Source organism: Vitis riparia, chromosome 5, assembly GCF_004353265.1.
Source record: "Vitis riparia cultivar Riparia Gloire de Montpellier isolate 1030 chromosome 5, EGFV_Vit.rip_1.0, whole genome shotgun sequence".
In the NCBI taxonomy this organism is placed as follows: domain Eukaryota; kingdom Viridiplantae; phylum Streptophyta; class Magnoliopsida; order Vitales; family Vitaceae; genus Vitis; species Vitis riparia.
The window spans coordinates 1085150-1108869 of NC_048435.1; the positions used below are offsets into that span (position 1 = coordinate 1085150).

General features: G+C 33.4%; 4 protein-coding genes across 5 annotated transcripts; 1 reads left to right on the forward strand and 3 right to left on the reverse strand.

Moving 5' to 3' along the window:
* Positions 1 to 2444: 2444 nt before the first annotated feature.
* Positions 2445 to 3269, reverse strand: LOC117914436 (pectinesterase inhibitor 10-like). The gene has a single exon (XM_034829782.1). It carries the CDS (start codon positions 3267 to 3269, stop codon positions 2445 to 2447), a length of 825 nt encoding a protein of 274 aa, XP_034685673.1.
* A 2418-nt stretch (positions 3270 to 5687) lies between these two features.
* On the reverse strand, positions 5688 to 7799 carry LOC117915095 (universal stress protein PHOS32). The gene is made up of 4 exons (XM_034830661.1): positions 7514 to 7799; positions 6925 to 7032; positions 6606 to 6726; positions 5688 to 6045 (listed from the first exon to the last, which is right to left on the reverse strand). Exons 1-4 carry the CDS (start codon positions 7689 to 7691, stop codon positions 5955 to 5957), a joined length of 498 nt encoding a protein of 165 aa, XP_034686552.1. The 5' UTR covers positions 7692 to 7799; the 3' UTR covers positions 5688 to 5954.
* Positions 7800 to 8406: 607 nt separating this feature from the next.
* On the reverse strand, positions 8407 to 11284 carry LOC117915094 (UPF0481 protein At3g47200-like). The gene is made up of 2 exons (XM_034830660.1): positions 11030 to 11284; positions 8407 to 9916 (listed from the first exon to the last, which is right to left on the reverse strand). Exon 2 carries the CDS (start codon positions 9880 to 9882, stop codon positions 8605 to 8607), a length of 1278 nt encoding a protein of 425 aa, XP_034686551.1. The 5' UTR covers positions 9883 to 9916; positions 11030 to 11284; the 3' UTR covers positions 8407 to 8604.
* Positions 11285 to 14425: 3141 nt separating this feature from the next.
* LOC117914660 (aldehyde dehydrogenase 22A1) lies at positions 14426 to 23647 on the forward strand. Of its 2 annotated transcripts, none has more exons than XM_034830085.1 (14): positions 14426 to 14717; positions 15153 to 15193; positions 16443 to 16538; positions 17066 to 17193; positions 18111 to 18233; positions 18874 to 19027; positions 19913 to 20016; positions 20098 to 20176; positions 21464 to 21559; positions 21726 to 21863; positions 22197 to 22412; positions 22671 to 22862; positions 22979 to 23122; positions 23218 to 23647. In XM_034830085.1, exons 1-14 carry the CDS (start codon positions 14606 to 14608, stop codon positions 23374 to 23376), a joined length of 1782 nt encoding a protein of 593 aa, XP_034685976.1. In that variant the 5' UTR covers positions 14426 to 14605; the 3' UTR covers positions 23377 to 23647. The 2 variants fall into 2 exon arrangements, with proteins under 2 accessions (XP_034685976.1, XP_034685977.1); XM_034830086.1 differs by lacking the exon at positions 14426 to 14717 and adding an exon at positions 14846 to 15026.
* Positions 23648 to 23720: the final 73 nt, after the last annotated feature.

Consider the following 23720-nt stretch of genomic DNA (forward strand, 5'->3'; position numbering starts at 1 on the left):
AAAAAAATTAAATATTAAAAGTATTAAAAATATTTCATAAAATCACTATCAAATGGATTCTAATAATGTTTTTGACAATTATTTAAGAAGTGATTATAACTTTTGTAATACTTGAAATTTTTTATCTTTTAAATATTAAAAATATTAAAAATATTTTTTAAAATCACTACCAAACATATTTTAAGTGAGTTTGCAGTCAAGATAGTGCTATATAATATATTTTATTTTTTTGTTTAAAAGAGTGGTAAAAAATTATTATAAAAGTGATGCTTAAATCATTTATTCTTTATTCAAATAAACATTTTAATTATTTTTATATATACATAGACAAATTTTAATTAAATTAATCGAGAAAACAAGTTATATGCATTCAACAGAGGGATTGAACTCAATGTTGGTTATTTTCCAAAAAAAATAATAATAATAATAATTTAAAGCAAATTGAGAAGAATATGATTATTAGCAAATAAGCAAAAATAAGATATTGAGAGAAATGCAAACTCTTTCAACAAGGAAAGAAAAATAATTTAGCGGTTGAATGCAATGAGTTTCATCTCCATAAATGCTATTAAATACTTTAATGTATGGTTTTTCAGCTTCAAGTCTCCAAAACCATCAAAAAGGGTCTGAATGATCAAGTAATTTATAGTTCTTATGATTTTGAGTCATTAGGATAAGTTTGAGTTTTGAAAAGTACTAATTAAAATATTTTTTTTTTAAATATATATTTTTTCATATTTGGATGTCATGAAAAGTGTGAGAAAAAAATAGAAAAAAATTACAAGAAATAAATTAAAAATGAATTTAAACTCAATAAATTATTTTTCTTTGGTTTTTTTTTAAATTCATTTTACTTACTAACTCTTTTATATAAAGTTTTAAAGGTTTGAAAATCCATAATTTTTTATTAATTAAAATTATATTTTATTTTCTTTAGTACTTTTTATATGATAAACTGAACATAAAAAAATACATTTCCCTCAATGCTTCATTTTACTTACATTTGGTTTACTATGAAAATTATGATAAAAAATAAAAATATAATTAAAATTAATTAAAAACTCATATATTTTCAAATCATTGATCATTATATAAAAGAGTTAAAAGAAGTAAAATAAGTTTAAAGTAACATAAAAATAATTTATTATCTTTAAATATAATTTTTTATTTTTACTTTTTACTTTTTATTACCTTTTAACTTTTTTTCTTTCTATTTTTTTTTTTCATATTTTTCCTCAAATTTGTTGGGAGCCAAATATAACCTAACCTTTTTTTTTTCCTTTCCTCGATACTTTTCAATAACCAAAGCCTAAGAAAATGAAAATGAAAATTGATAGGATTTCCTCCCCGTAACCAATAATTTAATCTTTTTCCTCAATTTTTTCATAGACGAACTAAATAGAAGTTTTTTTTATCTTTCTTTTTTATTTTTTATTTTCTCAAACTTTCTTAAAACCAAACATAACATTAAGAATATAATATTTAGCTTGATTTTTTAAGTTATTTTACAAATCACTTAAATGTACGTTCAGATAATTTAATACCATCAAAGGAAATAATATCTTTTGAGTAGAAAATAGCTTAAGCCCTTCATTGGTCTACCACTCAGAGTAGGTGCCAAAGCGGTTCACCTTCTATAATAATCACCATTAATTAAAAAAAAAATTGTTTTAAAAAGGTAATTATAGATCTAAATATTTGCAATTACCTTTAATTATTTTTTAAGAATTTGTATCCTACCAAAAAAATTAAGGTAAATAAATCCTATTCCTACCAAGTATCACCTTAATCAAAGAGATATCTCTTATATTTTTTCCCACTCAATGATATTATCTTAAATATTTTAGTCATGTATGATTTATTAAGCAAAAAAAAAAAAAAAAAATGGTTTTTTTATATTTAATTTTACCGTGAAAAATATAAAATAATTAAGATTTATCTAAAATTTATATTTTTAAAATTATTTAATCTTTAGATAATAGAGGTGAATAAGTAGAATGAGTTTGAGAAAATATATAAAAATAATTTATTAAGTTTAAAACTATTTTTTTATCTTTTCTTTTTTTCTTTTCGTAGTTTCAACTTAGTGTTTAAATAATAATTGTTTTGAATACCGGACATTATCCACTATTTTGGACAGAGAAGAATTTCCCTTTTTTCATTCGGAATTATGATACAAAGCACTCTTATTCCTAGTAATCTCTCATTCTCCTAATGCAAAGCGAAGACGTTTTCATACACAGCAAGCAGAACCCCCCCCCCCCCCCCCCCCAAAAAAAAGAACAGACTTGCGAGAATTTATAAATATGATACAATATAACAGGCTAGAAGCCCAGATCCCAAACCTCAAACAGACCAAAATCAAAACCCAGAAAGCAAAGCGATCAAGAAATAGATACACAGAGAGTCTGAAATGGCAGGAAGAACCCATGTAAAATCTCCAATCAAGTGGCCAATGAAGCAATGGCCAGGCAATTGCTAGCCATCTGTCGAAGCTTGACTTCGTAGTGGAGCATCGGAGAACTCTTTCCCGGAAAGAGATCCTGGCAATCCGAAGCATCAGTCACCACTGCGCTCAGCATGCTATTAACTGCCCCAAAGTCACGAATGCCCAGGGCATCATTTGCTGCTTGCAGATTATCCAAAGCGTCACTGTAACTATCCTGGCAGTCGCTGAGGTTAGAGGCCGTGGTGGGGTTAGTGGAGGGCGCTTCCGCAATCTTCTGGGCCGTGTTCAGCGACAACTGGGCGTGTTGGGTGCAAGCCTTTATCGCAACATAAAGCATGGAAACGGGGTCGCTGTGTCCATCGAATAAAGGAGCTAGCGAGGAGAGGCAGAGATCGGAGTAATCGGTCTTCTTGCATATGTGGTTGAGGGCTCCATCCGAAGGGTCCGTCTTGCTGTCCAGAAAGGGTTTGAATGTGTTGGAGACGAATCCGGGTCCTCTCCCCATCAAACCAGTGTCGAACAACATCGTCCCGTCCGGAGAATCGGAGGGGGGATCTGACGGTGGTGGTGGCTGTGACGACGATGACGATGATGATGACGATGACGGCGACGAAGACTTGGGTGGCGGAGATGACGCTGACTTGGTCGGCGGCGAAGACGGCACCGGCTGCGGCTGTGGAGAGACCTCTGGAACTTGGTCTGGAGAATCCGCCTGTTTTGAGGCATGGCGAGGAACGCAGACGGATTCCGCATGGTTGAGCAAGAAGATGAGAGAAAAAAATGAGAAGATGAGGAGTGACTGATTGATCTTAAGCTCCATTATTTTATTTTGTGTTGGTTAATTAATTAAGGAGTAGAAGAGAGAAGAAAAAAATCGAGGGAATTACAGAGATATATTATGGGGAAGGTGATGAAAGGAGTTACAAGAGGGAGTGTTTGGGAGTCATCCAAGGAAAGAGGAGGAGGCGCGAGGATTAATAGCCGTTGTTTCTTCCACTTTTCTTGCATTTGTTCGCGGAGTGTGATAATGGTCTGGTTTTCTCCTCCGTTTCAACCTTTCCATCATCTTGGACTCGGTAAACGACATTTTAAATCGGTCAAAATGCTGTTAACTGACTCGCACTTCTATTTATAAATAAATACATAAAAACAAATAACACACGTTCTTTTTTTTTTTTTTTTTAATTTAAAATTCCACATTTTACTCCCAAACTTATTAAAAATCAATACTCTTCCTCTCTTTACATTAACAAACCATCCATAAAATTATAAAAAAATTGATATTTTTGGTACTCTAATTCAAATATTAGTTTGATATTAAGTAAAATCAATTTTAAAATAGTCATTTTATCATGGAATTTTTCATATTTTTTCAAAATATAGTAACTATTTGTTTTGATTTTTTATTTAAGAGAACATGAGGATGCAAGGATATATAAGATGTTTTCAAATAAGTCGGAACTTAAGAGTTAGTTTTAAAATCAATTTTTAATTATTTTTAAAAATTACAAAACTTAAATATAAAAAAAATAATTTTCGTAACCTATTTTATAGGTTATAAAAGTTCTAAAAGTATTCTTCATATTTTAATTATTTCTATATCTTATGAAAAACATTGAGAACCCTCAAATTTATTCTAAAAAATAATATGATTTTCAAAATAAATTCTTTAAAAATTGATTTGAACCAACAATTTGTCAAACATGGTTTCTAAGTTTAAAAAATGGAAAAAGGGTCCCAAACATGTTCTTAGTTTTTAATAATTTTTCAAAAATATTTCTTAATTATTTTAAAAATAAAATTCAATATAGAAATTCAAATGGATATGAAAAACATTTTTTCGATATCCTCTTCATAAATATATGATAAACTAATATATACAATATAAAAGTGCTCTACATATTCTTAATTGTTTTTTATAACACTTTATAAAAAAAACACTCTAAAATGTGTTAGATTTACGCTAAAAACTCATTTCCATTTTTGAACAAATCCTTCAAATGCTATTTTTAATTCAAAATTTATTAAAAACTATTTTAAAATTGAAAGATTATTCAAGATGAATACAAGTTTGTATATAAGAACAATTTCACCTAGATCAAGTCGATATTAGTTTAAAACTTTAAATTGGATCATTTGTATTCACTTGTGGAAGGATAACGAGTTTTGAAAACTTAGTTGGATGATATGTGATCTATCATCTATGTTTCGGTTTAGATGTTAAGGCTTTATTTGGTAATTATTTTTTAAAACAGTTCTAAAAAAATAATTTTTAAGAATAGTTTTTAAAAACTGTTCTATAATGTTTTATTAAATAAAAGTCTATTTAAGAATCTAAAATTGTTTTTAATATTTTTAAATATGTTTAAAAAATAATTTTTATGTTTATAACTTTATTTTTAATCATTATATATACTTGTATAATTATTCTTTAAAACAACTCTAAAAATACAACTGAAAACAATTAAAAAAAATTATTTGAAAACACCCTATTTTATATTTTTTGATAATAAAAAATAAAAAGAAAACCGTGTTTTTCAGTTTTTTTTATATTTTATTTTAAAAAACAAAAAACTGTTTTTCAAAACAATTGTCAAACCTAAACCTTTTCTATTTGTTTACTCGAATGCATCTCATTGTAGTAAAATTTGGCTAATTTAATAATAAATATCATTTCCTGATATGCTTTGTCATTCCCCCTTCTATCGTAGACTTAGTTGACGGCAATAGTTTTGAAAAACATTAATAAATCATTTTGAAAAATTAAAAATTTCAATATAAAAAATAGCTTTTGTGTTTTATTTTATATTTCAATTTTTTAGTTTCCGAAGGAACTAAATCATAACCCAGATTAGAGAGGTTGATAAGTACACTAGAAGATCACACTTCGACCTTGATTAAGGCATCATTTGGAAGTTCGGTTTTGGGAAAAACAGGAGTGACATGCTAATACTTAAAATCGTTTAAAATACCTTTTTCTCAAAAAGAAAAATTATTTTCAAATACTAATTAATTTTTTATATACTTGTTTCGTTTTCTAGTAAAACTACCAGCGACGGGCATAAATGCACTTCTAAGACGATGACTCCCAATCAGCCCTCTTAAGTTAAAAGCATATCACTCCAAACAGCCCCCAAATATGATAAAAGACAAAAGTCATGTGCAGTGTTGGGGTGGAAATGCAAGACAACACAACATGCAATTTCTTTGTCTTTGGATAAGCACGGCTTCCCCAATATCAGATCGAAGCCAATCTTGATTGGCATCAAAAGCTGGAAAAATATTCATTCCCTCTGAGAATATAACGCCACCATGGGCGATGGTTCAGCATACACAAACCTAATCCACATATAGAATGACGCATTCCCACTTCAACATTAATTAAAGTTGCAAACAACGAGATTTATTTAACAATCACCCATTCTACTGGATCCATGGGGATCCACTTCATTCAATCAAACACCATGCCACTTATTTCCAAGGTTCACTCTGAAGACACTAACCTTCATTTTCCACTTTCTTCCGCATTCTTCACCACTGTAACTGGACAAGAACCATTATTCACCACATAGTTGCTAACACTGCCCAATATTGCCCTGCAAAGAGTACAAAGAAAAGAATCATCAGCAGACAGTCGGTTCGGAAAGTTGATATTCATTCCAGCTTTTGCTGTGTTTCAACTTCACTTCAATAAATGCTTTTTATATAAGTTTTCAAACTCATTTCACTTTTTTCTTTCCCTAAACCAAACATAACCTATAAGTTTCCGGGATTTCCCTGAAGTTCTAGCTTATGAGTTATGAGTTTACTTGGTTTCCAAGCCAAGGCTTGAGCCAGAAAATTGCCCACATGATGAGTGCCATTTTCGGATGTTGAACACGGTGGAGAAGTTTCCAACCAAGTTTTTCAAGAGAGGTTTACTGGGTTTAAGCTGGCAATCACATGGACTCAAAGTCAATGAGACCCCAAATAAATCCTTGAAAAAAGAAAAACCAAGACTATGAACAACAAGCAAAACCCGACACCAATTCAGCATTGCAAATCCAGGAATCTAATAGCAGTATTGATTCTGTTGAAAGCAGGGTGTAATCAGCATTGCAAAGCCAGAAATTTAATAGTAGTATTGAAAGTGGGTATGATCGTGATCAAATCCTACCTCTTGATCTTGCCCAGCCCTCTGTTTCCAATGACAAGGCAACTTAGAGGAATATTGTCAATTGCTTCGCATATCTTCTCCCGAGCATCGCCCCAGTATACCTTCATCAGCACCACAATATCTTTCTGCTCATACGATTTACTTTAGTTCAGAATCTCAGCTCTTTTTTTTTTTTCTTTACCCAATCCATTTAGACCCAAGAAAGATCAAGGAAAAAGAAAAGTGGTGAAAATCCTTTCTTTTCCCTCATTTTCCCTGAGATCCAAACACAACTTTACAAAACTCTGAAAGGCATAGATCTTAAGAAGAAAATTTACATCTTTCTGCCTGGCAACACAATTGACAATGTCCAGCGTTTCTGCGTCGGGTTTCACCCCATACTTCTTCGATATAATCGGGTCAGAAAACTCACTCAAAGGAATTAATGCTGCCAAATCGATCAAACACATAATCAGCCAGAAAAAACACAATCTACATTACTAGATTGAGATCTAAGTATGAACATGACCTTTGGCTACTTAATCACTATCAAAAAGTTGTCAAATATCCATTTAGGTTCTTGTCATATCCTTCTTTGTACATGTTAATTCATTATAATCAAATGGTCATTTCTGAACTTCAGAAAAGAGAAGAGGGGAAAAAAAACTTTCTTTGGATCCAAACAGTAAAGTGACTGGGGATAAGCTTAACCTAGCACAATCAGATAGATGTCTACTTTAGATTAACCAAAACTCAGAGAATTTTCCATCTGTAAAAATAAAAAATAAAAGACAAAACCTAAACAGAAGGCAAAATAAAACAAAACAAATCAAAATCCGCTTCAATCTGAAAGTCTGCAAGCGTAGATCTTAAAAGCATAACCGAAATAGAAAACGAAGCGCGTAAGGAAAAGAAGGAAAGGAACGTACGAGAACCAGTGGTTTCCCAGAGCTGCATCTCGCCCTCTTCGTAGTGTCCTTCAGGGAGGACGCTAAGGATGATAAGGTGATCCCCGTCGCGGACAACGTTGTCCAAGGCCCATTTCAGGGCTTTCTTGCTGCATGCAGAGAAATCTACTGCCACCCCAACTCTTCTATCTACCTCCATTTTCTCTCCCTTTCTCTCTTCCCAAACACCCTCTTAGGAAATAAAAAGCGGTGCGAGAAACAGACGAAAGCTCTCTTGGCGAAGATGAGGATGAGAACAGAGACTGAGTTGATACTCACGAGGACCGCGATGTTAACGTGCAACAGATCAATTCTGATCGTACGATCGACCGCCTGATGATCGTCCAACGGTGGATGATCGTAATGTTGTGTCTGCCATATCAGTTGTCGGTCCCACCCATTATATAGCGGAGTGTTGAACTTTCTGTGTCTTTGCGTTGATGCCCCCCTTTTTTTTGCATATTGCAACCAGGCCCCTTTTTAATTCTAATTTTAAGGCATGTCAACTCCCAAGTCTTTTCGTGGAGGGAGCTACCATTTTTCCTTATTTTCTTATCATAAATAATTGAAACTTTAGTGGTTTATATATTTTTCAAAAAAGGTAATAGTCAAATGGGCTATCACAAATTCCGTCATCATTGAGTTTGAAATCTGTTCCGAAGACTTTTACGTGGAGCAAGTGGGCAGTAAAAGAACCGGAATTTGGATGAGTTTGAACGTTGAAGCAGCAAATGAAGCCACCAGTTCTGTCCTTTGACACCTCTCTTTCATTATTTAACATTATTTCCAGAACATTAGAGACCAACTTGTGTAGAGATTCTTTCTACAAAATGACCAAACCACATCCAATGTACAGTTGCTTTCAATACAAAGAATTGAAGTATGAAAGAATAGTTTATTGACACCCTCAGCTCATACTTTTGTGGGAACAAATGAGAGGTGAAGAAAGGAATCTCTGAATTTTTTCTAGGCAACCAATCAGCCCTTCAAATGAGTACAAAAAGGGGAAAAAAAATTACTCTGAAGAGTAAAACTGGTTAGAAAGGAAAGGAAAGAATGGCTGAATTTACTTTTTATTTTTGAAAACATGAGGGAAGGGTGAACCAAGTTGCACTCTTATATTCATTCACTTGTTCACATAGCCCGTCAAAATAGAACTGGTTCATTTCCACCTCCTTGGACAGCTTCTTGAACAGCTCAGAAATGTCATTATCTTTCTCCAAACTACTGATGAGGATCTTCTTTTGCCTCAGAAATTTTGCGTCTTTGGGTGAACTGATGAGCTTACTCAAGAGAAAAACATAAGACGTTACGTGCACAAAATTATCGCAATTACACTCCTCCCCAGCAATGAGATTCCTGAAGAGAGTCTCGGTATACTGATGAATTTTCACCTCCGGGATGGACAGAAGCCCATTTTCAAACGCTATGTCCAGTACGACTCCTTCGTTGACCTTCCTCAACTTGATTCCAGACTCATGGAGCTTCGAAGCACTTTTCAGCTTTTCTCTCGCCGGAAGCTGATCTTTCTGTGGTTCGCTTGGTTGCTTTTCTGGCTTCGGTTTCTCAGCAGCGGGATGCACTTCTGAGAATGTGGGGAGGAAGCAGTTGTGGATCAAGTCCAGTAGGTGGTTGCCTTCTTGGCTGAACTTATCCTGAGTAGCTTTCTTGTTTCCGGGGATTATGGTCCTGAAGAAATGGAAAGCAAGCCCATTGAGAGACTTGGACTGCTGAGGGGTGGGTACAAGATCGAACAACCGCTGAAGAACAAAGAGAGGGTATTGGTTTTCCAATAGGATCATGTCACACCTCAGAGTACGGAATCTTTCGTGTAAGGTGAAAATGGGGTCCCCCCTCTTTCTCAAACTCCTGTGAGCATACTTGAGGAAGAGCTCAATGATGAAGCAGCCATCGACTAGCATCATCTTCACGAATTCGTCGCAGCTGAGATTGATGCTCTCTTTCTTTGCGTAGCAGTTTCTTGCTTTGAGCTCACACTCTCTGAGGGCATTCACGCAGATGGCCAACCTGGCTTCCAGGTTCGGTTTTCGACTAAGGAGGGCATGCAGGTACCGCCATTTATGATCTTCCATGTCTTTCAATTCTTCTCTTCCATGGTGGAAAGGGCCAATGGAAATCAGTTCAGGGTAGTAGGCCTTTTTGTTTTCCTGGACAAGTCTCTCCTGGACTCTGCAGATACAATGGGGAAAGACTGTGTCCATTTTTTTTTTTATGGTAGATACTAGTTCATCATGTACTTGAATGATTTCTTCTCCTGGTCTTTTACTGCTTTCCATCTCTGTATTGGTCTTACCGCTTTCCATCTCTGATTTGATCTCGAACACGATCATATTGATCAAAGCTGAATCAAGGAACTGGCAGACCCTGCATACGGTTGCATCTTTCTATTAAATTTTTCTCAGTGTATATCATCAAATGCTCCCACTTTTAGTTTAGGCGCCTTTGCCTTTATTTTTAGCATAAGGAACAGGAGTTTGAAAATTAAAAATGCAGCTACATCAAACAAGGATGAAATGATTAAAAAAAAAAAAAAAAAACCTATTATCAGCAATAATAGTTGATCTCTTCCCTGCTGTAAAAAAAAACTAGTCATTTTCTAAAGAAAGGCCACAGGGAGATCCAACAAGAAGGAATCCCACATCCTGACTTTTGAGGGCAAGTGATTATGATAGAAATCAGATACTCATTGTGATGTTGGCCCTAAAGTGATAAATATCTAGGTAGATAGATGAGATAATCATTAGAAATAATATCAAACCCGACCCCCCAACTTTACGTGAATATTTTGAATAGCGGTTTACTCTTATGAGATACACGTAGGTGATATCTTACACGGTAGAGGAGAAAAAATCTCGGTGTTATACAAGTATGATTTCTTCTTAATTCTATAAACTCATTTTAAAATTATGAGTCTCTTTAGATTTAAAGTGGATAATATTTATACTGTTGAATATAAATCATTATAAATGATATCACAGTTAATCCCTAACCCTGATATGGGGATATGTTTAACTCCGTAAAAAGTGTTTATTTGTTTGGCTTCTTAATCTCGTAGGACACAATAAGGATATTATGTTGTATGAGGAGTGTTTATAATATTTCACATTGGATAAAGGAAAAAGTTTTCGATACTATATAAGTATGAGCTTCTCTCAATCATGTAGAAACTTTTTAAAATCGTGAGAATCATTTCGTGTTTAGAACTGATAATAACTATACGATTGAGTGTGAATTGTTACAATCTACATATAAAATGATTGTAATATTACGTGCATTTAAAAAAAAAATTCTTCAATAAATAAATTTTAATACTTTATATAAGAATTCCCTTGAATGGTAGACATTATGTTATATATATCTACATTTTTCTAAGATACTATGCGAACGACAACCTAGAAAAATAGGTTACCTCCTGTTCATACCTGTCAAACAACCAAACAAAATAAAAACAAGGAAAGAGATTTCAAGCCTGCTTACCTGAATGGGCTTTGATCAATGTATCAAATACAAAAGTATTCGCACCAGGTCGAGCCAATGCCAGAGTATCAGTTACAATGGAATTGGATGGGAGCTTAAACAAGCAACTTTGGCCCGAATCTTCGCAGCCATTTCAGACTTAAATAATCAGAAGAAGAGAGAGAATCTGAGGTGACTTGGTGAAATTGGTAAGAGAAGCTTAACAATTAATACAACCTACACAAAAATGAAGTAACCAAGAAACCCTTCCACATTGCAGTTTATCATGAAGCCCTGACAAAAAGCATATCTTTGTTCAAAGTAAAGCAAAATTGGTTACTTGAAAGAGAATTTAAGAACTAACGATACCAAAGCTACCGTTCCTAACGTGAAACAATATTTGGACTGGGTCCAACGCTCATTATTCTTAGCTTCTCAAAGGCTTGAGATGTGATCAATCTCAGCAGCCCATGGGACCATTAATATTTGTTGCTGCAACTGTAGGCGGTATCACAAGCCCTGCAAGCAAAGCTGGGAAACATGTGGCTTTGCTCCAAAAAGGAGAAAATCTCAGCAGTAACTAAGTACAGCTTTGAATAAAGAGATCATCAGTGCGAACGCCCACGATGGTTTAAAGAATTTATGCTGTGGATGTGCTCATCAGCGCCTGATCCTGAGATGTAGATCATCCAAGACACATTAGCATGACGTACTCCTCCTGTTTGAACCGGGGTTTGAAATCAAACTTCTCCTCAAGAGGATAGATGGGGCGATTAAGGTGAGATACAATGTAGATCCAACTTTCTATTCACTCGTGGATCCGGGCGGTTCAGGGGACCACCACGGCTCTCTCTTCTCGAGAATCCATACATCTCTTATTAGTGTATGGACGACTATCTCTATTTAGGTTCGACCTTAATGGGAAAATAAAATGGAGCACCTAGCCCCATATTCAAGTACTTGAAATGGGCTGCTTTTGGACACTGAGGTTTAGTTTATGACAATTATTGAGCAGTTATGTTTATGTAAAGAGTATAATATGAATCCTTAAATCTTATAAGTTGAACATTAATTATTTCTGTTTTAACATTAACATTTTTTTATAGAGCTTAGTTTCAAGAAAATAAGGTTAATATAGAAGTCTGATCATCTGGTTGGAAAACTAGGTGTTTTTATTTAGAAATTAACATGAATTCCTTTAGATAAATATAATGTATTTTTTTTCCCCTAATGAGGGTATATGTTTGTTTTTTTAACTTTTTATTGAAAGTAATTTACTTTTAAATTTTAATTTGTTTGTTTTTTTAATTTTTCATAATTTATTATAAATTTTTGGTTAAATAGAAAAAGTCAAAATATTTAATTTTTTTTAAATAAAAAAAGTAACATATTGATTTTTTTTTTAATTTTGAGTGTTTAATAGAAATAAAATATTAGAAATAAACAAACAACTTAACATTTAACACTATTAAGCATTGAAATTTTATTTAAAATTAAGTAAAAAAAAACAACTTAGACATTAGATAACTATTTAAACAACTTAAAAAAAAATACCTTTAAAAGTGTTTTTCTTAAGACAATATTTTAAAACTCTGTTCCGAAAACAAATTATTTTTTAGAACAAATTCAACACACTTTAAAAGAAACAAAAATTTAAACAGAGAAAATAATAAAAAATATGAAAAATATTTTGACAAAATGAATGGGAAATATTGTTTTTCATATTTGACCTCCTAATCGTAATATTATTCTTATAAACAATTTCTAAAAGCGTTCCTTGCAAGAATCGCATTCATGGGTGTTTTTTAGAAGTGTACTTGGTTGGAAATGAATGAGTGAAAGAGAACTTGATTCACATTTGCGAGAGAGCTTACAATGACTTCAACATTCCATACAATCCTTTCATCTCAAAAGGATTTAGTACTGCCATATCATTACACAAAGGGTCATTAGAAATAAATATCGGAGTTTAGGCATAACCTTCAATATCTGGCATCATGATATGTGGTCTAAAAGTTCATTCTACCGGTGAAACAAAAACTATGGATTTGTTTGGGAATTGTTTTTAAAAACAATATTTTGAAAACATCTTTTAATTATGATTTTTTTTTATTATTTTTACATGTTTTTTAAGGACTGTTTTAAGAAATAATTATATAAATATATAAAATAATTAAAAATAAAATATCATATATAAAAATTATTTTTAAAACATGTTTAAATATATTAAAAATATTTTAAGTTTTCAAACAAACTTTTTGTTTTATAAAATCATATAACGGTTTTTTAAAATTGTTTTCTATAATTATTTCGTATAGAGCTACCAAACGTACCTTATACCTTTTAAAGTCCATTTAACATAGTTTTTTTTTTTTTTAAGAAATATTTAATTAGAAATATAAGATATTTCCTAAATAAGAAGGATAATTCTTACTTTTTAAAATATTAAGAGTATGTTCGGGAGGGTTTATACTCCAAATATTTTTAATGAAAGTGTTTTTAAGATAATCATGTATGAAATATTTTTTAAAAAAAACATTATAAGTGATTTTTCAAACTTTTAAAATGGTTTCCTAAATTTTGTCAAATAATTAATACTATTTCAAAAACATATTTTAGGCTAAAAGTGTTTTACATACAGATAAAAATACATTTTATTACTTTTTTTTTATAACTACTTGGAATTAAAAGAAAAAGGAAAAGAAAAAAATTAAGGTAAGTGTGAAAAATACGTTCTTAAAATAATTTTAAGCAAAAAAAATTATTTAAAAATTAAAATATAAAGGAAAAGTTTTTAAAATTTATTTTTTGGTAAGCTTATTTTATACTTATATTAAATAGAAAAGTTCTCAAAATATTTATCATATTTTCAATTATTTCACACAATATTTTATAAAAATACTTTAATATTATTCCAAATGAGTTGTTAACGGTACTTTTTATTTTAGAAATCGGATTTAAATTACGGCTTTCCTATAGCATTTATGGAACAAACACTTAAACTTTGTACATTTACTTGAGGATGAAAAAACAAAAAATAATAAAAAAATAAAAAATGTTGAATTTCAAATACTTTTCTTATGTTTTATATTTTATTTAAATTAAAATAAAAAGCAAATATATTACACCAAATCTTACGGGGAGAGAGTGTGAAATTAACCACATTATTTTTATGGTTTGGGAATTATTTTATTTTGATTTTTAAACGTAAGGCCGTAAGGGACAAAATTTAACTAACATGACAAGTCAGCATTTGCTCAACCGCATCGCTGATCCAGACACCGCGCGTCAAGTTACTGGCTGCAGCGGGGATAAAAGTTCAAAGCAAAATGACCCTTGGGCAGCTTTAATTTACCGTGCCAGTCAAAATATGCCATCTAAGGCCCCTGTTCACTTTAATTTTTGCCATTAAAGAAGAAAAAGCAGAGAGAGCGAATTTTTGTTGTTCCTGTTTCGGTCGTTTTCTTTGTTTTCTTTACACGCTCACTCTTCCGAGCATTTTTTCTGAGAATGTGGTGTTGCGATCCTTCGAAACCCTAGGGGTTGGGTTGGGGTCGGTTCTCTGAGATCGAGGGTGAGACAGAGTCTGCAAATAGAATGGCGTTCTGGTGGCCTTTGCTCGTTCTCGGATTTGCTTTCGCTCTCTGTAGATTCCTCTTGATGCTCATTCCGCCCAATGTACCTTCCATTGATGTAGACGCTTCTGATGGTACCGATCTCTATGTGGCTCCGTGTATTTATATGTTATTTTTGTTTATTAATTTGTTTAGATTTCTAGTTTTTACTTTTGTTTGGTTGCCGAGAAAGCCGAGAGAAAGGAAAGAAAATCAGATTTGAAATCTTAGGTTTTTTTTTTTCTCGGTCCGATGTTTTTCTGTTGCGATTTTGCTGCTGATTGATTGCCGACGAAATTGAGGAAAAGGAGGGGAAATTTTGAGTGAGTTGGTTTTCTGGTGTTTTAGTTTCTTGAAAGTGAGAAGCTGAACTGACGAGCAGTGGAGGTTTTCTTTGGCCCTAAGTAATGAAAAATCTAAGATTCGAAGTTTTGATTTCTCTCCGTTTCCTGCGTTTTCTCGGAGATTAAATGAAGTTTTCTTCTTCTTGTGATTTTGATGACGGTTTACTGTGCTTTTAATTTTAACAGTGTTGGACGATGGAAAGACCAAGGGGAACTCTTACATCTATGTGAGTTTCTTAAGTGTTTGCTTGTTCTGATTTGATTTTTTTTGGTGAGTTTCTCCTGCAATTCAAACCATTTTTGCATTTTGGTCTCTTTATTATTTTCCTTGGAAAGTGATCTCTACCTATTCAGTGTCATGCTATGTAATATCTTCCAAAATCATGAGCACTTGTGCTGTCTTTTATTCAAAGAGGCTATTCCGCAAGATTTTTAGAGCACAAAGTATTACTCTTTTTCTTATTTTACAAGAGATACAGAAATGTGACAAAAAAATGTATGGTTAAAGGTTCTACAGTAGTGTTCTTGAACTCTCAAACTTGAACTCAATCTCGGTTAATGCTTCTAAATTACCATAATTTACTCCTGCCGTTTAGTCATCAAATGGAAATTGAATTGCTCTATTAGATATTACAAAGCATATGAAAATATAATTTCATATGGAAATTGAATTTCTCCATTAGATTTTACAAAGCATATGAAAGTATAATTCCATCTTCATGAGGAATTAAAGGAAATCGAATCCATTGCACAAACTGATGGTTTGGGATCAGTTTTAGGATTCCATGAGTGGTATTGTTTCATGTGAACATCCAAACATGTTCCAAGTATATTAGTCTATTTATTACCTATAAAAAAAAGTATATTACTCTGTTTATCATTTTTTCAAGTTGTATGTCACAAGGAGTCTTTGTTAAAGGGAGGTAGATCTTAAATGTGGCCATGAATGCTAACATAATTTTTGAGAACAAGAAAGTTTCCAAAAGAAGGGTGTAATTCTAAAAGTGCTCTCAGAAAGCCAACAATCATATTAACTGTGACTTTCTTAATTACACTCTTTATTGGGAAGGTTATGGGGTAAAATGGAGGAGCTGGGTTAAAGGGTGTCCATCTTCTGTCGGTTTTGTGGTTTTGATTGATGGGCAGTCTCAAAAGTGGAAAATGCATCTAGGGAGCTTGATAGGAGGATCCATTGACTCCTTTTCCTTTACCTTGTTCATGGATGAGCTTTGTTATGGTGGTTAGGAGAGTGGACAGTTTAGGTCTAATAGAGGGTTTTGGACATGGGAGGTGGTGGGGGGGTTTGCTCTTCTACTTGGTTTGTTGCATCATGATTCTCTTTTTCTGTTGTCATTATTTAATTCTTGAAAAATACCTCTTCCTTCTTTTATATATATATTAGGTGTGTGGTTAAACCGTATGAGTCCAAAACATTTGGTTGCTTACTTGTTATTTGGGATTGGGATTCCTATGCAGGTACCTTCAAGGGGAAGGACACCTGAGAAAGTTCAGTGTTATGAGCCTGCAACGATGAAATACTTGGGATTCTGCCCTGCTTTGCGACCTGATGAGGTTAGTGATGCTATGTGTGTAATCACTGGGACTGGTTGGTATCCATTACTGAGTCACTTTACTCTTGCTGTCTCATGATGAATTCTAAATGGGAGGGGTTTGTATTCTGTTCTATGTGGGACAACTAGGCTCAATTTGCACCTAGGTGATCCTTGATTGGTCACTTGCTATTTTCTCTTTCATTTCCCTTGTTTCCATCATTTTTTTTAATATGATCAGGTGTGAGTCCATATGCTTGTGGTTAACATATAGAACGACCTGGTAAACTTTCTAGGAACATTGAACATTCAGTGTAAGAATTCTGGGGCATGATTGTTGTTATTATGGTTTGCAGTGTAACAACACGTGTATTTGCTTACCTCAAATGTGGTGCAGTTGTTCTTATTTGGTTCCTTTCATCTTTTTCATTGGAATTCCATTTCCCAAGTAGTTCACAGCTATATTAGATATGAAGAGATCCCAAATCCCAATGATGTATGGCATTTTGTTGATTACATTGCTGCCACTGACTAAATAAATTTTCTCAGGTAAGAGAACATGTGGCACAGGCAAGGAAGGCTCAGAAAATATGGGCTCGGAGTAGCTTCAAGCAAAGACGACAATTTCTACGGATACTTCTCAAATATATTATCGAACATCAAGAGCTTATATGCGAGTAAGGACTACATTATATTTATATGGATGGAGGATTAATTAGTAATTGTCAACTTTTGAAATGTAGATTAAAAATTTTAGGATGCCATACAAGGACAAGATATTATCCCAATAACACAGTGAAGCTGGACATAGTTTTTCTTTGGTATGGAAAAATGTTTGATTACATTTTTATGTTTAAGAAACTTTTATCAATTTGTGCAGAAAGGTTTTCACAGAAGTGCAAAAATTTAGGGTTCTTAAAAACAAAATATTAAGATTCTTCCCATTTGTTGTGTGATGGATCTTCTATAATGAATTCTCCGCTTCCAATAAAAAACAAATTGTTGTATGATAGATGTATACTAACTAATTCGGAAGAATTTTTTAAGGAATGTATATAAGGCTAGGCATGATTTGTTGTATAGAATGTTTGCTAGTCAAGATGTGAGGTTGAGACAATGGTCACTTGCAACAATAAAAAATGATATGCTACAAGGTCAAGGGGAAGGCCAGAAGGGGCATGGTTGAGGTAGTAACAAAATATATAATTACTTATAACTGACTTGAATATTGCTTAAGAAGGGATGGATTGGTTGAAAAACATACATATAGTCCTTGAAGAATTGGGATAAGGTTTGGCTGAACTACATGCTATCGATTTTGACAAATTCCAACATCTTAATGGCATAGCTTAGACTTGAGAGGTTGATGGGAATCTTATTACAGTCAAATGACATGTGTTGTGCTGGAGTTATTTGTTCAAATGCCATTTAAGAGGTAAATGTATCATTAGTATTTCAAGGGACATGGAGGATTGCTAGGATTGCATTTCTTGGAGTTCTATGTTTAGGAATATTTTATTTTGTTTCTTTCATTTCTTGCTTAATGATTGGTTAAGTTTTGTTTTATGTCCTAATTCCTGAGTCATTTTGTTAGGATCTCATCACGTGATACTGGAAAAACAATGGTTGATGCTTCTTTGGGAGAAATAATGACAACTTGTGAGAAGATCACCTGGCTTCTTTCAGAGGGTGAGAGGTGGTTAAAGCCTGAATACCGGTACCTCCTACCATCTTTTCCAATAGGTTTTTCCACACACTTGCCAATATTACATGACTCTGGTGATGTTGAATTAGGTTTGGTTTCGGTTGATGGGCCCATGAAATAAATGTATTTCAATTCCAACATGTACATCATAATGTTGCACTGCATCTGTTTATGATTACGCTATTGTTGTATCTCCTGTATCAATGTGCCTGATTCTTGAAGCTTAATTTTCCCTTCCATCTTCAGTTTCAACATTGTAGGAACCACCCTGACAGATTAGCTCAAGGCATGCACAATTACTACTGTATGCATACTAATTTCTGTTGTATGGAATCTGAATAACTTCTGAGTATCTTGTGTCTATCTAGAATCATTTCTATTGACTTCTTAAGTGTTGCTTTTTTAGTATTATACATAAAAAAGTTGGCATTATTTTCAGAGTTTTTCATTATAAGTGCATGATTTAGTCACAAACAACTAGGTTGGATTAATATTCAGAATTTTTATCTTCAAGAAAATAGTATCTGTTTGTTTTAAGGAATTTGGCATTGGGGAATTGAGGAATTTGACGACTTTTACTAGAGTAATGTTCACCCACAGAAAGATCTAACGAAAAAGTTGGTACTATTATTGTTATTATGATGAATCTCAGGTCTACTGGAAGGTCAATGCTTCACAAGACAGCCAAAGTGGAATTTCATCCCCTTGGTGTGATTGGTGCCATTGTCTCATGGAACTATCCATTTCATAATATCTTTAACCCAATGCTGGCAGCAGTCTTTTCAGGAAATGGTGTTGTGATAAAGGTATTTAAACTTTGCCATACCTGCACTATACTTATTATGTTGGGAATGCATACTATATCCTGGTATATGTTAAATTTATATTCAATATCAATAGTTGAATTTGCAAATTTGGGCAAATTTTCTTCCATTGGTAGATTTATGAATATATTATCTGAATGCTTGTTTCAATTTATATTGGAAGTAAAGAAATTGAAGCATTTCCTAGAAATCCATTTGATCTCTGCTACTACTTAACCTTGCTAAGTCCCATAGTGCATGCATTGTGATTGCTTGATTGACACAAAACTTTGGGAATATGGATAGACATGTATCAACATGCCCAGTTTTAGAAACTTGCCTAAAAGGAGTGACCAACATTCTACTACTATTCTCAAATTTCTATTGGGCACCTTTCTTACTTGCCCAGTTATGTCGATGCTTGCAATGTAGTGAATTACTCATATAAGCTATGATTATAGAAACTTCAGTTGATCCTGAGAAATTATGAAAAATTTGAAATGGATAATTTAACCAAGGACCCAAAAATCAGATAATACTATCAGACTAGTGAATTTTCTTAAACAACTTCCTGTTCCCAACATGTTTTCTTGACCTTGATGAATCAATGGATGCTTTTCTTATCAAGTTCTGTGAAATGCTGACATAATATTTTGTCACATTCTGCATTGCGATCACCTTTGTAACAAAGTCTTTCCTTTTTATGTTAAACATCTGCTTTTGTTGGAGAGTAACACCAGCAACTCTGTCTAGGACTCAAGTTTCAATTTTAGTGAGATGCTGTTTGATACCTCATAATTAGATATTGTGATGCTGGTCTTTGTGTATTATGTTTGGTCCTGGAGTTCAATTGCTAATATGACAGGAAATCACATGCTTTTAATGTAGGTTTCAGAACATGCTAGTTGGTCTGGATGTTTCTATTTGCGAATAATCCAGGCAGCCCTGGCTGCTGTTGGAGCTCCTGAAAATCTGGTTGATGTAATAACAGGGTATGCATTTGTGGATAGGATTCATGTTCACTTCCTAGGTTTGTGTTGATTTTTCTAATTCAATTGAGCTTTTCTCACCAGGTTTGCTGAAACAGGAGAAGCACTAGTGTCTTCAGTTGACAAGATCATATTTGTTGGATCACCTGGTGTGGGTAAAACGGTATGACTTTCCCATGGCTGGTTTTTCCATTTTCCTTTTCCTGAATAGGAATGTCATTTCGATATTATTACACGGCAGTGGCTCACAATTACTTAAGGGTATGTTTACTTGATTTAGAAGAATTGAAAGAAAGGGAGTCATTCCTTTTCCTTCAATTCCTTCGTTTACTTCAACTTTGGAATGGAAAGTTTGTATGGGCCCATTCGCTCATCCTCCTCCATGAATTGGATTCCCCAAATTTGAGGAATAAAATTTTATGAATAGATTGTCTAATTTGCCCTTGTTCCTCTAACATGTAATAATTATTATGCCCCCAATATAGGAATGCATTATTCATACTATAGTTATTTTTTATGCGACTAGTAATATTTATTAATAAAAAGAGAGGTAAATTAATTGAATGTCTTTAATTTTATAAATAGGAGAATTTTTTTACCCAAAAAAATTAATAAATTCAGGAAATAAGTTTTATTCTTATGCTCAATCGTTTGACATGTCTTTTTGCTTCACAATTATAGATCTAAAATAAACTGGATAAGGTTATTAAGTTAAAATTATACATACCATAAATACAAAAGTTTTTCGTACCCAAAATCTATTTAATCAAACTACTTTATAAAGGAAAAATGCAATAAGTGTAAGAAGTGAATTTTATTTCTTCTACATCCATTTATTTAAGGTGTCTTTTTATCTCTATAGTGATAAATGTAAAAAAAAATAAAAATCCAAGGGCATTATAGTAAATTACATATTCCATTCCATTTCCTTCACTATTAGTAAACGCTTCAAAGGAATCAGTTTCATTCTCATTCCCTTTCCCTTTCCTAATAGTTTTGTAAAGCACTTAAAATAATTTCTGATTCCGATTCCTTTTATTCCCTTTCTTTCCTACTCTAATTCTCTTTCTTGAAAAGTTTAGTAAACATGCCATAAGTACATTAAGCTGTTTGGTAAAGCTGTTATCCAGAAGTATTGATGATCTGTTTTATAATTTGTTTTTACCGAGAGAAGTTTATTTAATTTGAATACTTTATTTCCAATCTCTAACTAAATGTTACTTTTGCTGAAGTAACCTTGTACATAAAAAGATGTGCCTGGTGTTTGAAGGACTTTATAAGGAATGGTTGGAATTCTTTTCCATCCTTTTTGTATATTCTTCTTTCTCAAAAAATTTCCCATTAAAAGAACAAAAACATCTGTGACTTCATTGCTGTTTCTGCTGATATATTAAAGAACTCACTGCTTCCAAGCCTTGCTCATGCACTGGCATGTTTGCTTTTATTGCAGATAATGAGAAATGCTTCTGATACACTGATCCCAGTAACACTTGAGCTTGGTGGAAAAGATGCATTTATTGTGTGTGAAGATGTAGACGTGCCTCATGTATGAATCCTTCACCTTCCATGTACCAATTACTAATTTCTTGTAGGTTTGGCCATTTTCTTTGACAGTTGAGTTTGCAATTTAATATTCTTGAACCTTTGAAAATGAAACTTGTATTTTTTTATTTTCATTGTTTGTTAATGGGATCTTATTTTGCTCCATATAGGTTGCACAAATTGCTGTTAGGGCTGCACTTCAATCTAGTGGACAGAACTGTGCTGGGGCTGAGAGATTTTATGTTCATCAGGACATTTATTCTAAATTTGTTGCTGAAGTAGTCCGAATTGTAAAATCCGTTACTGCTGTAAGTATGTCCTGTCTGGCATGTTTTATGTGACTATGTGAGATAAACTGTATATCTTTTTTTACATGTAAGGGATACCATTAATACTAAACCGGTAAATACTTTACACACTTGTATAGGAAACAAAGGACAGAAACATATATTTATCCTTGTAAGTACCTAATATTCTCCTAAATTAAGTCTTTGTCAATAGAATTAGGCTCTCTCAGGTCTGCTGTGATAATTTGGTATGTCTACTACCATATGACCATTAACTAAAATATGTCTATGATTGACTAATTGGCATGGTCTGAGCCATGCCCAATCAAATTATTAACATACAATCTTGTGCAGGGCCCTCCACTTTCCGGAAAGTATGACATGGGAGCCATATGTATGCAAGAGCATTCTGAAAAGCTTCAAAACCTTGTTAATGAAGCATTAGACAAAGGAGCAGAATTTGCTGGTCGTGGAAGTTTTGGCAATTTAGGTGAAGATGCAGTGGATCAATTCTTTCCTCCCACTGTGCTTGTAAATGTAAACCACTCAATGCAGTTGATGCAAGAAGAGGTATTCAATTATCCATTAAATGAATGAGATTGCCTTTGGATTTTCCACAAAATGAAAACCATTTCCCTCCATTTCGACCACATATTTTGTTACATGTGGTGGTACTAACATATTCTTGCTGACCCCACTCTGAAAGATACATTTATCTTTACATGCTATGGAAAGCAAAAAAGGATGTGATTTATATCCCTGGGATGTAGCCCTTAATCTTCTACTAGTTCAGTGGACTAGCACTTACTGAGCGTGGTTTACCTGCAGGCATTTGGACCCATATTACCTATAATGAAATTTAGCTCTGATGAAGAGGTTGTCAAACTTGCAAATGATTCAAGATATGGGCTTGGGTGTGCAGTGTTTTCTGGCAGTCAGCGCCGCGCCAAAGCAATTGCCTCTCAGATACACTGTGGAATGGCTGCCATCAATGACTTTGCATCAACTTACATGTGCCAGGTATAATCTATATGTTCAAGTAGTATCATTGAGTGTCATATAATACATTCTTGAAATACAATCATGGGTAATCCCATTGAGGCCCATTGTACTAACTGTGCCTTTTGTTCTTCCAGTCTTTGCCATTTGGAGGTGTCAAAGACAGTGGATTTGGAAGATTTGCTGGCATAGAAGGATTGCGAGCTTGCTGTCTCGTAAAATCGGTTGTGGAGGACAGGTGGTGGCCATTCATCAAAACTAAGATTCCCAAGCCTATTCAGGTGAGCTTTTAAAGATCCCAATCTTAATCCATCCTAAAAGCCTTAAAAGAGTTCTTAATGACTGATTGATTGTCTGTGCTGTATGCCAATGGTAGTATCCTGTAGCGGACAATGGTTTTGAGTTCCAGGAGTCACTTGTAGAGGCGCTTTATGGCTTGAATGTGTGGGATCGTTTACGAGCATTGGTCCATGTCCTAAAGATGCTTACAGAACAGAACACCCCTAGCAACAGCACCAAGAGAAAAAATGACTGAGCATGAGGCCCAAGAGTCAAGACTAAATCACATCTAGGGTTTTTGACTCACTATTTAGTCATCCTAATGGACTGTTATTCTCAACTTTGTGCTTGATTTTTGTCAATTACCAGGGATTACATCATCTTCATCTGAAGGCATCCAGGCTGAAGGTGCTCATGCTGCATAACCTTTGAATCCTCTTGCACAAGGAAACCTTCAATGTGAATGAATGAGGAAAATAATTAAGAATTTTTTATTAAATGGACATAGGTAGTTGTTTATTTTCGTTTCCCGAAGCTTTTCAACTTCTGTGAGGTGGTAGAAGCAAAGCATATTTAAGATAAGAAAAAAAAAGTATCAAA